Genomic DNA, 16,770 nt, shown 5'->3' with positions numbered 1-16,770 from the left:
GTCAAAAGGAAGTAACCCACATCTTCTGTTGTCCTAGATATTTATATTCATTTAATCAAAACATTCTCCTCTGCCTAGTTACATATCATTACATATTGCACTTAAAAGGATTTTTATCTCATAAAAGCCATAAAAAGTTAACTTATCATTTGAAGCCTACAGTAAATAAAGACAACTGGAGATAAAAACCAGTAGGATTAACTCATGCTTCATGCTAAGGTTCATCACAAATGACAGGTCAATCACTTACACCAAATGAAAGAATTTTGCAAACAAGCACACTATTACAACAACAAAATTAGGCTACATGTTCCTAGTAGGTGGTTTGCAGAAGTCTAGGTACTTCAATCAGGAAGCATTATCCCCTGAGTAAAGGCTGGGTCTGATCAAATCAAATAAATTTATTCAGCCATAGAAGTGGCAGAAACTAAAAGGCCTATTCTTGGAAAACCTGTTCTGCTGTTTTTTTCTGTGAAGGTAGGCAAAGAACCAACTAACCTGTCCAATGATTCTACCCAGCAGAGCCCAAATTCCTTGCCCCTCATTTCGCAGTTTTCCATTCATATTTTGTAGCTCCTCCAAGGATTCACATAGCTGAAAAATTAAAAGAAAAAAAAATAGGCAACAGGAATGAAAATCCATTAAGAGTTCTCAGCCACTTACTTACCAAGGGTGCATTAATTTATTGTGGGATTAGAAAAACAATGAAACTCACATCAATATAGCTGAGATTAGTAGAACCATTCATTAATTTAACAGAAATAAAACAAGAACCAAGAGCAATAACTTGCTTTGTAAAGTACTGAAGTATTTCATAAAGTCAAATGGAAAGCAAAGCTAAAACACAGGAACATCTTATCTGTGATGTCCACACTACTTAGGCAGCAAGATTGTAACAAGTGAACACAAAAATGTCAAATCAAAACTTTCTTTTGCCATACTCACAGAAAGAGAAAACTTAAAAAGTAAAGGCTGTAAGCAAAAAAAAAAAAAAAGTTTCTTTTTCTTCCTGAAGTAACTGTTAGGTTGTCTCTTTTGGGAGGTAACTGTTAATTTGTTTAAAATCCCCAGACACAATTTCATTTCTCTTTATCATCCCTGGGCAGTTCACAAGGATCTCCTGCTACATTTTTCATATGTTCTCACTTACAACACACACCAAACAGCTTAAAAATTAATAGGAACACCACAGTAACATTATTAACTATCACTTAATAGGCTGTTGAATTCAGCAAGAACTGCAGCATGTCATCTGTCACAAAAGGCATAGTATATCTATGTTTCAAAATAATTTTATAATAAAATATTTGGTAAAAATGCAAAAAGTTATTTTTTAATCATAAGGATGAGTTGATAAAAAATTACATTAGCAACACTATGGGAGAGCATAGCCGTAATGTATGGGCTTCAAATTTGTTATACCCTAAAAAGCATGCAGAGGACACTGTGGAGGTGTGAATACTGATTATTTCTGTCTGAAAGATTAGACAAGTCAGTAAACCTAAGCCCAACTGGAGTTGTAGTTGACATAAATAAATAAATAACACTTTTGAGTATCACAGATTACCGGTGATCAAGTGGGGCTACAAACAGAGAATCATGCAGGTTCAAACAGGTCTGTGTGAAATTTGTTAGTGGAGCTCTCAGTAGGGTCATTTAAAGAACCTGGGTCCAGTCAACATATCACATTTCAGAAATTGGTATTATTTGTATGGGAAAAGACAGACTACTGAATATTTTTAAAAGAAAAAATAAGTTTTTAAATATTACTTTTAAAAGATCAATAGTTTGCATCTTATGTTTTTCTCCGAATTTTTTTCCATGGAAAGAAAAATTCTATCTAAGTTAATAGCAGCAATACTAAAATGGTACAAGGGTTTATCATCTCTTTTTCTTTACCTTATTATACTCCACATGAAGCTTTTCTTGCTCATTTTCTAACTTATCTTTGATGTTCTTTTGTTCAGCCATATTCTCCTGGATTTGAATCATGCGCATATTTCTCTCTATTTAAAAGAAAACGGCATTATTTCCTACTCTTGAATATACATTTTCAAGTTTTATGCACTAAAAAAAGTGATGCAATCTAAAGTAAAAAACTATAGCAATACTAAGACACAAAGCTATGGCCTAGAGGTTTAATACACAGACTGAGTAGAATGAACAGTCTATTTGTATTTTGCTGCATAAATACTTTAGTTGTTTAAATTATGAACTTTGATCAGCATCTAGCAAAGAGTCAAAAAGTCATGCTATTCCACATAAAAATGGAGAAGAATTTAAGGAAAAAAAATTATACCAAAAGTTACTTACTCCCTTCTTAAAGACAGTTTAGTCTTCTGATAATATTTGAAAGATTTTACTCTTTTCTAAAGTGTCTTTAAAAAAAAAAAGCTTTTTGTGTAAACAGAGACTCCAAGCAATAATATACCTGACCTAAAATGAAGTCATAATTCACATTTATCTGCTATAAACAATTAAGTACAGGGAAAATAAAAAAGCCAACGAAATAGCATAGCACAATGCAGCAAAGTGGTACCTTTTTATTGAGAACAATAGGCTATTTTCACCCTTACCAAGGTAATAATTCACAAAGTCAGCAGTGAGAGCTGGTTGTTTATGTTTTCTTCTTCCATCAACACTGGAACTTGTATCTGAAGTGTCCACCGGGAAAATGTCTGTGCTGATTCCCATCAGCTCGGCCTTGCGCATGAGTTTCCGTATGGCCGAAGCGCTGCTAGTCAGCGGCCGCGGCAGCTTCTCCCGGGGAACCCAGGCCTGGGGCCGGGTGGTGCGCGCCAGCTCCGCCTTGGCACGGTACTGCTGCAGCCTGGCATTGATTCGAGCCTGCAAGGAAGAATTCCACCCATTAAAAACATCAACGAACAATTCAAAATTAGTTTTGAGCTATAATTTGGAACACATCTGCATTTTATTTTCATTTTAAGCGTTGCGCAATCTAATCAATGCCATTTTCACTCCGGAGCTCTACAACTCAAGAAACAGACGTTGATACAGACATTCCATTTTACTTCAATGTGCACACACAAACAACATTCTCCTTTCACTAGAGTTTTGGAGCGATGTACACATTTCTTGATGAGATTTCCCCACTGATGAAAGCAACAGATGACTGCTGGCTTTGAGACAACCCCTTCTAATAATGATAATTTGATAGGACTGTGAAAACTCACAACTGGTAGAAGCTTTGGTTGACCTACCACATATGCATATAGATACACATTAAATTGATGTTTATGTGAGCAACAAAAGTTGATGAAGAGCATTTGTACCACATTTGACATACTTTTGTAGGAATTCCTTTCTCAATGCCACTTTCTCTTTATAAATGTTAAACGTACTGATTATAATTTGTCATGAACACAACCCAACAGAAGTGAAGCAGACAAGAGAAGCTCACAATGTATATTGTCAATGACATCTGTATATCTGTGACCATCTGGGAGATCTACCCCAGAAGATCAAGCTGTTACTGACAGTTGGAAAATGCTGTCTTGAGGGAACTCTATGAAGTGGCAATTCTGGCAGAAACTGACATCAACATACAAACCTTCAGAGGCAAGACTCCAGCTGACTATCAGTTAGAAGCTGTTTACTTTCCTGCACAAAGAAGAATCTAAACTAATGTGACTGCCCCACCATATGGTGTAAGATACTCCTGAGACAAAAGCAAAAGGTGTGCATATACATACACACTATTGTTAAGGAATATCTCTGATTTCAAAAAGAACCAATGAAGGTAGTACTGCAGACAGCTGAACATATTACCTTAACTAGGTCTTGAACATTAATGACCAAGAAACAAACCAAATACAGCTTACAGGCCAGCTCTGACCCCAGTGGCTTTTTTCTTGGATCCACAGGTGCAGATCCACCTACAGCCACTGCTGTACAAAACCAAAGCCACCAAGAGTGAAAACATGTGGTTGTACAAAACATATGCAAGTCATCATACTCATATCAAGGTGCCTATGACACCATGTCAAGTAACTGCACCTGCAGTTTTCAGCATTCTTCAAAATATTTAATCTAAATAATTAATATTAAAAAATTGCAGAGTTTTGGTTTGGGGAAAAGAGGAAAGAGAAAGTGAAATGCTGGGAACTTATCAGCATTATCAGCACTGCTTAATACATGCCTGAAAACAGAGCTAATATGCCCTGCTGGATCCAAACTGATATTGCACAACCAGCACTTACCATTATATTGGGCAGTGTTCATATTATTGTAATGTCTCCACTACATGGGTGCATTTCACATAACTGAGAGCCGAGTAGATTCAGCAAGCATTATGAAACCAGTTTTAAAACAAGCTACATGAAGTTCAATTTTCCAAAAAACATTTTATTCACAATTCTTCTACAGTACGAATTTGCTCATGCTCATTTTCAACAGCACAGATAATTTTAAATTAATATTCTCCTATTCAAAGATCTCTGAAGAACTGGAAAGGCAAGATTTTTTTAAATAAAAAGTTTGATACTATGAAACAATATTTTCTTATCATTACGCTATAATTCTCACTTCAGAGAAAAAGCAGACAGTCCTCTCCCATAAATTATTTCCATTATTTACAGCATCTGCTACTTTCTACAAATAAATCAGGCAGGTTTTGTTTAGGTAACAAGCTTCTTTCCTACACAGGTGTGATTTTTGCATGGAATGGAGTTCAGTCTAAGCAGTGAAGCAAACTATGCTAGAAATTCCTCAGAATCAAAAAAAAAAAATAAAAGACACACATTGAAACATGAAAGTATGCAGATTCCCTCAGAGGAATTGAAACCTTTGTATCAACAGGACTTTTATCAGTTGAGCTTCTGCAGTAACTAAACAGTTTTAAATGGATCTGTCACTAGACAGGATATAGACTTGCCTAAGGCTTTCAGACAACTCCCACGCAGTGGCACAGACTCACTTCTTTGCATACATTATTTCTTTTCCTAGGAAGTCATTACTATGAAAGCACCTGGCACACAGAATTCCATTTAGACCTACAAAATTGGAAATTTAGATAGAAATAGAAATGCCTAATTTTTTCTGGCCTTTTTTCTTCAGAATCTTGAAGAAAATCTTAAACAAAATCTATAAATTAAAATGAAAAATTAATTACCAACTTTTTACCTCAAAAGCAAAGTGATATTTTTCAACTCAGACAAGCACAGATATTTGATATTTCTTGAAACAGATATATAATATATATGATATATAATTGTATCAAATGTAGAGATAATTATTCTTAGAGACCAAATCCTAGAAACAGTTCAGTGTGCTGTTAAATGACCATACACTATCAATATATTCCACATCTAATTTTCTACTATAATACCACTTTTACCTTCTCTTAATTTCTGTCTTGTTTAACATGGATGATTAATACAGAGGCATTTGTGTCACGAATACAATACCTGAGCTTCTGGTGAAAGCTGTTTTTCTCTTTCCTGCAAGGACATTTTACAGTAAGATTGTAAAGCCAAGTAGTTCTTCCGCTTCCATTTTCTGTCTAACCTGTCCGCATGCTGTTTACAATAAGCAAAAAAAGGGTCAGCTATATCCTGTTTCAGAAAAAACAAAGGGGAAGGAATGAAAATAGAGTGAGACAAAGTGAGGCCAAAGGGCTCTGAACAGCAAAAACATTCTGGCAATCAGCTCACTTGTTCAAATGGGCATGTTTTTAAAAACTACTAAAAAATATGTTTCTAAATCAATTTTGTCATGTTGATGTACAACATAAAGTGTTTTTCCATTGTTTTCACTGCATGATCTTAAACATTTCTAAATGCATTAACAATTTAACTTTCTCCTAGTCCATCTCTGTACTATATTTGCATTCCCAGGAAAAAAATCCCAGCAAAATAAATTCCTAAATACAAATTCCTTTAACATATAACATGTATTAATTTCCTGTTGATTCACTGTGCCTTTTAAATGAAATCCTACAAGTGCTTAATAATTCTGAATACGATCAAAGGCAATATATTTGGTTTCTCTAATGTTTTTCCAACCATTTTGGTGGCTATACCCTCCCATTTTTCATTCCATCATATCTGCACACTGTCATGGCTAGTTTTATAGCAACTTCAGGATCTGCAAACCCTACAAGCAGACTACAAATATCTGAGCCACGAGAGACATGGTTTGAGAAACACATTTAATTGCCTTTGTAATTTCAAAAGTGTACAAACAACATCATAAATCTACAGACTAACAAAAACTTAAAGCAATTTTCCTTCATAAAGTAATACAAATATTCATAAATTACCTGCCTATCAAATTTTCCTTTATTCCACTTATAAAACATAGAGTAATAAAATTTAGTCTGACTTTCCTTACAAGCACATTTTATTTTAATTTAAGATTTTCACAGTATGAGACAGCTTACTTCAAAAATTAGTTGCGTCCTAAAATGAGATTGTGTGAGACCTTGATTAAAAATTTGACTGCAGACAACACGTAGCAAAATTTTATGGTGGAAAGGCAAGCAGATACATATATCCAGAAGGAATTCACATAGGGAATTTAAAGACTCAACCTTACACATAATCTATTAAGGACAACAACAATGAGGCTATCTTCCTATTTAGCAGTCCAACAGAATAAAGTATTTTGTGATTTCTTCATGAATTCCTTAGTGGTCCACTGTTTTCAGAAACAGAAGTGTCAATATCAACAGTGAAAGTAATGCTTGTTTTTGTGTTACCTGTGCCACTTCCTAAGGCAAAAAAGGAAATTGTGATGCTATGAACATGACAGGCTTAATCCAAATGATACATATCAGGATGCAACTGGACAACCTAAAAGTACTTATACCATAAAAATGCAGGAGGAAGCAGGAACTTCTAATCTGAATTGCTTTAGATCATATTACAGGGAAAAAAACGTTAAGAAAAGACATTAAGAAGTTATCAGGAGGTTATAAATACTTGCTTTTTATTCTGATTCCAAAGATTAATGTTACAACAAGGAAAGTCATATCTATGTACTAAAATTGAAGTAAATACTAAAAAACATGCATGAAAAAGTGGCATCAGAAATGTTTTTAATTTCTCAAGTTTCCTATTTGGTATGAAACAGAGATTACTGCATGACACAAACAGCTAGGTAAGTATGTCACCTGATGTGAAGTCCAGGAAATAGAATGCCTATCTGTATTGACTGACAGTCTGTTAAGCCAACCTCTGTGTTAACCTTCTCTGTCCTTTTTTTCCAGGCTGTTTCAAAAAATGCTCAGAGTGGACAAGTTGGAGGGCTCTCCCTGTGCAGTTCCCTTACTCCCTCACTTGTTACCTACTTAAAAACTTTGTTCAGGATCTGTGAACAAAACAGTTACCATTTCAGGTCATCTCCATAAACTTTAAATAGAGATCTTTTATTCTATCCTTTCCATACCTACCTCTTCTGCTGCTGCTTCTGAGAGGAGGCCTTCCTTCTGAGCACAGGTCACATGGAAATAAGCTCTGCACATCCCAGCATCACAACTAATGCAAACACCAGTTCTGGCAAAACGAGGATCTTCACAAAAGCTGCACTCCTTCATAAAGAAGAATGGAAAAGGCCACAGTAAATTTTTCAGGTGCACTTTGCCTAATATTTGATAATTTACGTCATATATAGAAAAAACTAAACTGGTAGGTGACTCCTGTGTGGTACAGAAACCAAGTATGCTCCCAACAGCTGACACTACTTAAAGCTTTCTGCTTTCTCAACTCCCACTATTAATTTCATTCTCAACAATGGTAAAGTGCTTAAATAATCTAAACAGCATGTTGGATGAATTTTTATATTAACCTGCATGTATTGCATGCCCCTTCAACAAAACAACAAAATACCATCAAAGCAATTCAAGCACAATTAGTTGTATAACCATGGTATAGAAAAACCACCACTCCTCAGCAAATGTTCCATGAGTTCTGAGGACAAACAAAAATAAAAGAGCAGGGCTCTGAATGACTGGAAACCATAGATAATTATGTACATGTCCTTTGATAAGCAATGACAGAGATGTAAACAAGTGACAGTGCAGAAAAAAATACTCAAAAATCATAAATATCAGTAAGGATGGATGTGATTCACTTAATTAAGCAAGCGTGGCTTCAGATATGTGCATTCTAGGCACAGTCACTTGAAAAACAACCAACTGACATCCCCAAATGCAACCTGGAAAAAAACAATTAACTTGTTTTTCAGTCAGATCAATTCCTCGGTGTCTTTCTCCACAATTTCTGACCAAATCCCTGTGCCAGCAATCTAGAGAAATGAGCAGATAAGCAGGAAATGGGAACATGCCCTGCTTGAGCAGTGCTGCTATCCGGTCCATAAAGATGATCTAAAATTATACAGGCATGCATTTCCTAGACTTCTACTTGCTGAATAGAGAGCAAAGCTGTCTATAACCTAGAGAAAATATCTCCATGCAGAAAGTTAAACAACAGAATGGAATGGTAAGGAAAACTCAGTGACTGAAGAATCTCAAAACATCACATATGCTATACCAGAAAGGCACCCTTTAGCTGTGCAGCTGCAACATCTAACAGATAAGAAATTAAATGAGAAAACCTATTATATTATGCTGGTTTTGAAGGAAGAATGTAGCAAAATGAGCTGTAACTTCCACACTTAATATAGCAAACAAGATTTACAGCTTTCCAACAGTAATGAGTCTTCTTCACCTGTACAGGTCACTTTCACCTTATTCACAGCAAGACATGATGCCCAAATTCTTTTCCCTGATCTTATACATCACTTATTAAAGAAAAAGAGTATCATTCATTTCAACAACAATTTGCAGAGTCTGGCACGCTTGCCCCAACCTTTTACAAACATTTCTAAACAAAGCTAAATGCCTCAGCAGGCCCAGGCTCCTGATACAGATGCATTGTACACGGGCAATCCAAACTGTTTTAGTCTATTTTATATATTGTATCCATTTTTAAAGCTGCACTACATATTTTCATTTAGTATTCTATTTAACAAGTAGAAAAAAATCAAGAAAACAAAAGTGACTTGGCAGAAATGAAGCTTTAGAGCTGCAGACTCAGAACCAACCACATTTCCTCACATTGGCCTGATAGACATGGCGTCTCCACACTGTCTCCATTAGCCAGACAAACAGTATTTAGCAAACTAAGGAGTGATGTCCTCTGCCCACCACAATGATTTTCTGTATGGCTTGCTCATTACTTCTTTTGATCTGGACTGAAAACATTTACATGTAAAACAATTTTAACTTTAGAACCATGTATCAGTTCAAGTTGAGGGTCCTGTGTTGCTGTGGATTTTGGTAAACACTGCTTTGGAATAGCCTGTTGTATGCATACTGGCTTACATATAAACTCTAAAGTCATTCTTACTGAAGTACATCTGCCCCTTTCTTAACCAACTTAACCTCCCACTTCTCATCTTACGAATCCTCCTCGCTTTCCATTCACATTTTGTCAATCTGCCACTGACTTTAAAAGAAATTAGCACCTCTGTAAAAAATCAGGGAAACTGGGCAAAAACAGTGACAGAAATTATGGAGAATGGAACAGATAAAAAGATGGAGGGAAGAGCAGGTAGGCTGTAGGTATAACAACCATTTAATAAACTTTATCTCATTTTTAGTCCTTAACCACACTACAAAATTGCTACAAAAAAAGAAAAATAAAGTTGGGAAGATGCATTTTATTCTATTACATGCAAAAACATAAAATATAGCTACTTTTGCCACTACATCTCTTCTAAACTTACCTTTGCACCATACTTGGAATAATTCATTTCTGTTAGTGTTACTGGCCTCAGCTTGTCAATATCTCCAAATGCCACTCCTGGAACATAGAGGGCACAAACAATGTGGACCCACCTAAAACAGCGGACAAAATTAGGTTACTGTTACCAACATTTTGATCCTATATTATACTCACCATTTTCAGATTTCAAAGTGCTTTGTAAATGTTGCAGATGCTAGCTGAAACACTTGAAGGAAAGTAGATTAAAAGCAGGGATGGAGTGCCTATTTGGAATTCAGGAGCTCAGACAATGAACCATGGAGTAAGGCCTCTCAAAGGCATTGGGATTGCTCTGCCTGTCTCGATCAAGGGCTGGGCTACCACCACCTTTACATTCTGATGGCTCTCCCAAGGCTCCACAAACTTTTCAAGGAACATGAAAGGTGTATTAAGATTTTGATATTACTTACAAAGCTAAGGCAGATATTTCCATAATGTGGCAGGGGGTAGGAAGGGAACAAAGAAAATTATACAGGTAGTCACAGCAACACAAAGCTCTGAGCATATAGCCATAAAGCACTTAGAATACACTTTTCACTGTTTGTTGCACTTGTTAGTTTCACCAAAACAAACTAGTTTTAAGCAACATCGAGAAGACTTGCATTCAGGAATAAACACATCTGAGTAGTATAACAGAAAGGCCTAGCTGAAATTCAGATAAACGGACTTAGTTGTTCCCTTTTTCACTGGCCATAAAAAACTAGGGAGTAGGAGGTCTAAATCTTCAGCCCTGAGTGGCAGAAAATGAATCTGGACCTCAGAGTATAGTAATCAAATGCCACACAATGGTAAAGACTTAGCCTCAAGACTGCTCTTGACAGGCATCTTCTTTACCTCCTGAAGCTCTCAGCTACTCAAAAATAGCCTTGCAGCAGAAGACAAATTTTCCTCTTAGTCTTCTTCTTCCATTGTTTTTGTAATGAACACTTTCTGAAAGATGCAGCTCCTACTGTCACAAACCATCAGTTAGCGACAAACTCAAAATCTGTTCTGCACAGCATGCGTGACTCAAATTAACTGAGACAAACTACTGCAAATAATCTTACTGTTTTATCAAAATTCAGGAAGTATTTGCTACTCATTGCATCAGGTGGGAAAAAACTGTAATAGACAGTCAAGATTGCTATTTTTTTGTTATTTTAAGATATGCAAGAAAATGGCCTTTCAATTGTAGACATTGTAGCTAACACTCTGAACCTATAAAGTCCCACATGATATATAATACAACTAGAGACTTCAGACATAACTGAGCTGAAATAGCCTCAGCAAGTGTGTTAATTCAGCACTTTACAATCTTCCCAGTCATTACTGTTTAACAGTAAATGTAACACTAGTGAAGACTAAAACTCTCTTCTGTTCTAATCAAATAATAGAATCTACTCCCTGTATTCAAGAAGACTCATGATGATGTGAGAAACACTTCTTCCCTTGTCTCTCTTACAGGGATTCAGTACAGAACTGTTAACACCTGCTAAAATCTGCACCCATGCTGCTGTGCTCTTTTTCCCAATCTTCTACCACTGTTCAGCCTATCTCTTCTCCCTCCTCTTTCATTTGTATGTCAATTTAAAAAATTCAGTTATACTGAATTATTCAGCAATAACATCCTGGGTTCAAGTGCACGTAAAACAGCAACTGTTATTAACTAGCTGTTTACAGAGGAGAGAAATACTGAAGTTTACGGTTATACAATTCAGGAGCTCCATGTAGCCCTAAGCAGCACACTTCTCATCAATGACCCTTAGACCTACAATGCTGGACTTTATCACACTCAGATTAATTAATTTTCATGTTATTTATGAATCACATATCCCATCAGAAATTCCAAAAAAAGCAAAACGTGAAAGGTTCAGTAGCAAGCTCAAAAATACATTTATATTTCTGTCTTTACAAAAGAAAACTATGATCTTTCAATGCACAAAACTGGTGAATAGACTTTACTTACCATTTTCCCCCAAAACAGTCCAAGATATTAACTGGATAACAGAAAAACCCAGTAACAGTAAGAAACTATTTAAAAGCCATTAAATTGCTTCACTCTGTAAGAAATTTCCCAGGAAATCTAACAAGCCTCAACATTGACTGATCCACTGTGTCATATCTGACAAGATTCTTTTTACTTGTGTATTTAAAAACAAGTATTTATCCTGTGGTTAAATCACTCACATCTGGGATGCTAAGTAGTAAACTGCCTTAAAACATATAAACTTAAAACAATTAGAATTATATTATATAATATTATATATTATTTGTATATCCCAAATACACATTTATATGCAAGAACTGCATTGTTTTGCCTCCACAAATTTTACTATTGTTCTTCACATCCACAAAATTATTTGGTCACAGCACTGTTACCATAGGAAGAAGCAAAAAAAACTTAAAGATGAGTTACAACCTTGTGTTTAAACAATCTAGTACAAATATGGCAGCCTGCTAGCTGCCAGAGAACAAGCTGAGACACTCAAGTGTTCTGCCAAACTTCTTGCTGCTCAGAAAGGGAGAAAACCTTATCAGTGGTTTTATTACAGCAGAAACACTCCAGCATGCCAGCACAAACCTCTAACTTAATATGTTACATGTAAAATATCAGATTCTTCTCATTAGTAGATAAAAAGTACATCTTCTGTCTGACTCCCCAGAAAACCAGTGGGGGCACAACCTATCCCTGCAGGGGAGCAATGGAGCACCAGGTACCACCTTTGCCCTTCCATGCTGTATCCAGGAGGGGCAACAGCTTGGCCTAAATCACCACCATACTTTTATGAAATGTTCCTCTACTAAAAAATGCATATGTATGTGCTTAAAGGCACATTTTGGTAAACATTATGATTTACTAAAATAAATACCTCATTGGCATGAGCATATTGTACTTGCTTTTAAAAGGAAATTTTTAAAAAAAAGCAAAATATAACACACAGAATGAGACCTGCACCTTGAGATAAATAGACTTCTTGTTTGTAAATAAGAACATCTGAATTCTGTACAGCTTCTTTTCTATACTCTTCCTTTAAATTAAGGTGTGTAATACAGAATAAATCTTTATAAACAGAAGTTCTATATCTCCCACAATTATTATTCTTAACAAAAATCCAAGGTTCTGGTTGGAGATTTTTGATAGTAAGTTTTAATACAGTCTACTAAACATACTCTCTGAAGTTCAATATAAAGATACACATCTACAAGCAGCTGCTTTCTCAATTTAATTTGCACAGTTTTTTCATGCTCCACTGGTGTATTTAATGCTGCTGCACTCTGTAGGAGTTTATCTATGATAAACCCAACAGCTGGCTGCTTGCTTCATACTGACCTTCTCAAAATGTTTTAGTACATGTCACCCAAGTATTGCAGCACTACAGATTTAAACTGCCATTTCTGTGTGATTGGCACACAAGTGCCTCATTTCTTTAACCACCTATATGTGAACTCAGACCTGAATCTTTAATAAAAAACATACACAAGTCAGTCAAGTTCACAGCTGAAGCAGCTTCAGCTGCTTTTAATACCAGTTCTAAATATTTTCCTGCTCATTTATTTAGCTGCACATGTTTTAGAAGCTTGTAATTAAGACAAATTGGGTAATCAAAGAAGAATAATCTTCCTTGTTACTTTACCATCCATTTAGCTTGGAGCAATGATGACAGATGTTGATTAGGAAGGAAGAAAAACTCCACACTGAAACAAGGACAGAATTTATATTTTTGGATAATAGCATTTTGAGAAGTAAAATTTCATACATTCACATTTATACTTGTGAAACTGAGAGATTAATGTGAAAAGACTTCTGCTGAGAAATTAAGCACCTCATTATTCTAATTCTTCATCTTTCATGTAAAAAGACAGAAATTATTCCAATTCAATTATTAAGAGAAACTGACTAGGTTTGGTTTGTGTTATTTTGAGCACTGATGCTTATGGAGAATTTATGTTTAAAAGGTGGTAAGGGGATGAAGAGCAATGGTGAGGTAAAGGAATCTGATACTCAGCAGTGCCTTCCTGCTAACACATCAAGAATAGCACTGAATTGGATTACAGTTAACTGAGTATAATGGAAGCATAATAGACACTGCCCCAAGACCCTACCCCTAGTCTATAGTGCCTCCCTACCCTTGAGAATCCAAATTTATAAATAAATAATAAAAAGAGAGCACAGGAATTTTCACATTTCAACTAGTAATTAGCAAATTATATTTGTTTTTTTCTAGTAGATAACCTTTTCCTCTGGGAGAATAAACTTATCCAGGATAGCAATATCATATTATCTAACAAATAAAGATACAATAACAATAATAAAATATTGTGATAACGCCCACTGTCACCAAGGCAGGCAAGTGCTTCTGCACAGACAACCAATGTAACAAAGAAAATATTTCAGGTTAACTAAAAGCATACCACCCCTTCACAAGAAAAAAATTAGGCAATTATTAAAATGCTGACTTATAATTTTTACTAGGATAGCATGGAAAGCTATATTTATAGGGCTTAAATTGTTTGTAGAATACAGGAATAAAAAGGCTGAAATAAAATTTGCCAGGTGATATCAAGTCTCACATTTCCTGTTACACAATTGACTTATAGTCTTTAAGAGTAATTTTCTTGCCTACAGAAGCATTATTATCAAAACAGAAAACAACTGGAAAAGCACAATTTGCTTAGTTGTGTAAAGGCTCTATAAGGAAGATGCACATACATTCTTGAACCTACTACAGACCAGAAACAAGGATCTGAACCCTAAAACCTTTTTTATTGCTTTTTTAAAAGCATTAAAAAAGCACTAATACCTCCAAGGTTCAAAATTTTTCACTACAAACCTTGACTCATTTGTGTAACGTTTTATTTTTATAAGCTTATGAAAAGCCCAGCACCTGAAAACCTTGCTTTTTACCCCACACACACAATTTATACAACCATAAAGTGTTTGGAAAAAAAAATCTTAATTTTCATGGTCTATTGAAAAAAACCAACCAAAGCAAACCAAAAACAAAAAAACAAAAAAAAAAAAAAAAAAAAAAAACCTAAAAACCCACACCCATGAAACCATGCAGCAAAACCAAGCAACACTAAGCATAAATCAGCCAGCACTGATAATGCAGCTTTTGCCTTTAGTACAGATAATTAGTTATCATTAATATGTATATCTTATTTTCAAATGTGACAGGAACTGAAGATATCATGAGAATTAATCTGCTTATTCTCAAATTAGACATGAATTCAATCCTAAAAAGAAGTAAAGAATATTCTTGAAAATCAAGAATAAAATCTTTATAATTTTAAATAATCATAATATACAAGATCTGTCTGAATACCTTTAGCACATCCTCAATATAATTTTGCTATGCTACTTTTTCTCATTGCCTGGCATTAGTGATCCAGTCCTTTGCTCTACTAAAATAAAGACATGCAGTTTTTCTCCCATTTACATCCTACTTGAAAGTAGGATGAGCAGAGTCTCTACAAGGTATAGGAAAAAACTCAATCTTTTAAGGGTTAGATGACACCAAATTCAAAACATCATTTATTCAGTCTTACCTGCCTGCATCAGTCTCCTTGAAGATGCCATCCTGGTTGGGACACAATTCACAGCTAGGTGTGACACCACATTTGCACGCATCACAAAACCAAGGCTCTGTGGAATTTTCTGAAGCTGAACTCATGATAGAGTCACTCTCTCCATCAACCCCATAGCAACCTACACACAGGACAAATGGAAGATCAATACAAGAAGAGACAATTGCAGAAGCAGCCACTTGCCACTTATAACTTCAGAGGGAAACATACACATATACAGATTCGGGGGAACAATTCAAGAGAAATACTGAGATACTCAAGAAAGTTTACAATTGCTTTTGAAATTGTTATGGTTAGAGCAAAATTTACATTTTAAAGTGATTTTACATTTTACTTTACATTAAAAATTTTACATTTTCCTTTACATTAAAAAGACACCTGCTTTATATGACTGTATTAGATTACAACTAAAAAAACAAGAAGAAAGAAGATTGTTTCACTTTATTCTTCTAGCTACACTTTGTGTTCTTACAGAATATCCATTAGGAAGAAAAGTAAGAAAACAAGTCTTGAAGCAACTAAAGATTTTTAAAAAACTCAATGCATTTTTTGAGTAAAGAAATATATTTCAATAAAAAAGCAACAAGCTCTTCTCCCTGAAAATGAACATTTTTTGGAGGGAAGGAAGAGTGCTTGGATTTTCTTCTAGAGGTTCATTATGTCAGTAGAATCCAGTCAAAAATATACATTCCACTTTTCCACTTTGCATTCAGCATGTAAATCAACTACAAAAGAATATACACATGAAATAAAGACTATTTACCTACTTTATGAATTGTAGAACTGACCTTAAGACCCCTTGTGCAACTTCAAAACCAGAGTATAGTTTGTGGAGTACAAACTTGCAATTCTGAGACACCACAATGGTGATTGATGAAATATATATATTTTTTTAAGCACTCTCATTTATACCTGGTTTTAAATTATAGCTATGTTCAATCATTCACTTTCTCCATTCCTCTTCAGTACAACTAGGGTATTCTTCATGACTGCTTAGGCACCTCTGCATGCTCAATTACCACAAATTTAGGAAAACAGATTCTGTAAAGTGATTTGTTACTTAAATTTTGCACAAGTGCAAAAGTTGCATTAGTACTACTACAAATGACAAAAAGATACTAAAGCTAATCACCACAAAACTGTTTTTTCATATCCCACATTTTGAACATTTAGCTGCTATTCAATAAGAGAAAAAATACCTAATTGTCAACACTTAAAACACAGTGAAGACTTTACTAAAAAATTACATTCAGCTATTTATCAAATGCAGCAATCAAGTCAAAATTTGTGCTTTCAAAGCAGAAAAATTACTCAATTGTGCAATTAAATAGCAACATGATTTTTTCTTTGTTTCATTACCCACTGGCTGTAATAAAATAGCAACAGTGTTCCAACTCCCCTTGCAACAGAAACAGAG

The 16,770-nt window shown here is 35.0% G+C and overlaps 1 protein-coding gene across 6 annotated transcripts in view; it reads right to left on the bottom strand.

Moving 5' to 3' along the window:
• Positions 1-16,770, bottom strand: part of PHF14 (PHD finger protein 14) — a 161,168-nt gene that overhangs the window by 118,776 nt on the left and 25,622 nt on the right. For all 6 annotated transcript variants that reach the window (XM_064704394.1, XM_064704396.1, XM_064704395.1 and 3 more), the window contains 7 exons: positions 15,315-15,474; positions 9,748-9,859; positions 7,412-7,549; positions 5,427-5,573; positions 2,577-2,847; positions 1,900-2,006; positions 499-594 (listed from right to left, as the gene is read on the bottom strand). In XM_064704394.1, the coding sequence (XP_064560464.1) occupies positions 499-594; positions 1,900-2,006; positions 2,577-2,847; positions 5,427-5,573; positions 7,412-7,549; positions 9,748-9,859; positions 15,315-15,474 (1,031 nt within the window). The remainder of the gene's footprint in view (positions 1-498; positions 595-1,899; positions 2,007-2,576; positions 2,848-5,426; positions 5,574-7,411; positions 7,550-9,747; positions 9,860-15,314; positions 15,475-16,770) is intronic.

This window comes from Zonotrichia leucophrys, chromosome 2 (assembly GCF_028769735.1).
Source record: "Zonotrichia leucophrys gambelii isolate GWCS_2022_RI chromosome 2, RI_Zleu_2.0, whole genome shotgun sequence".
Classification (NCBI taxonomy): domain Eukaryota; kingdom Metazoa; phylum Chordata; class Aves; order Passeriformes; family Passerellidae; genus Zonotrichia; species Zonotrichia leucophrys.
The sequence above is the reverse complement of the archived record's forward strand: the minus strand, read 5'-3'. Positions and strand labels throughout refer to the sequence as shown.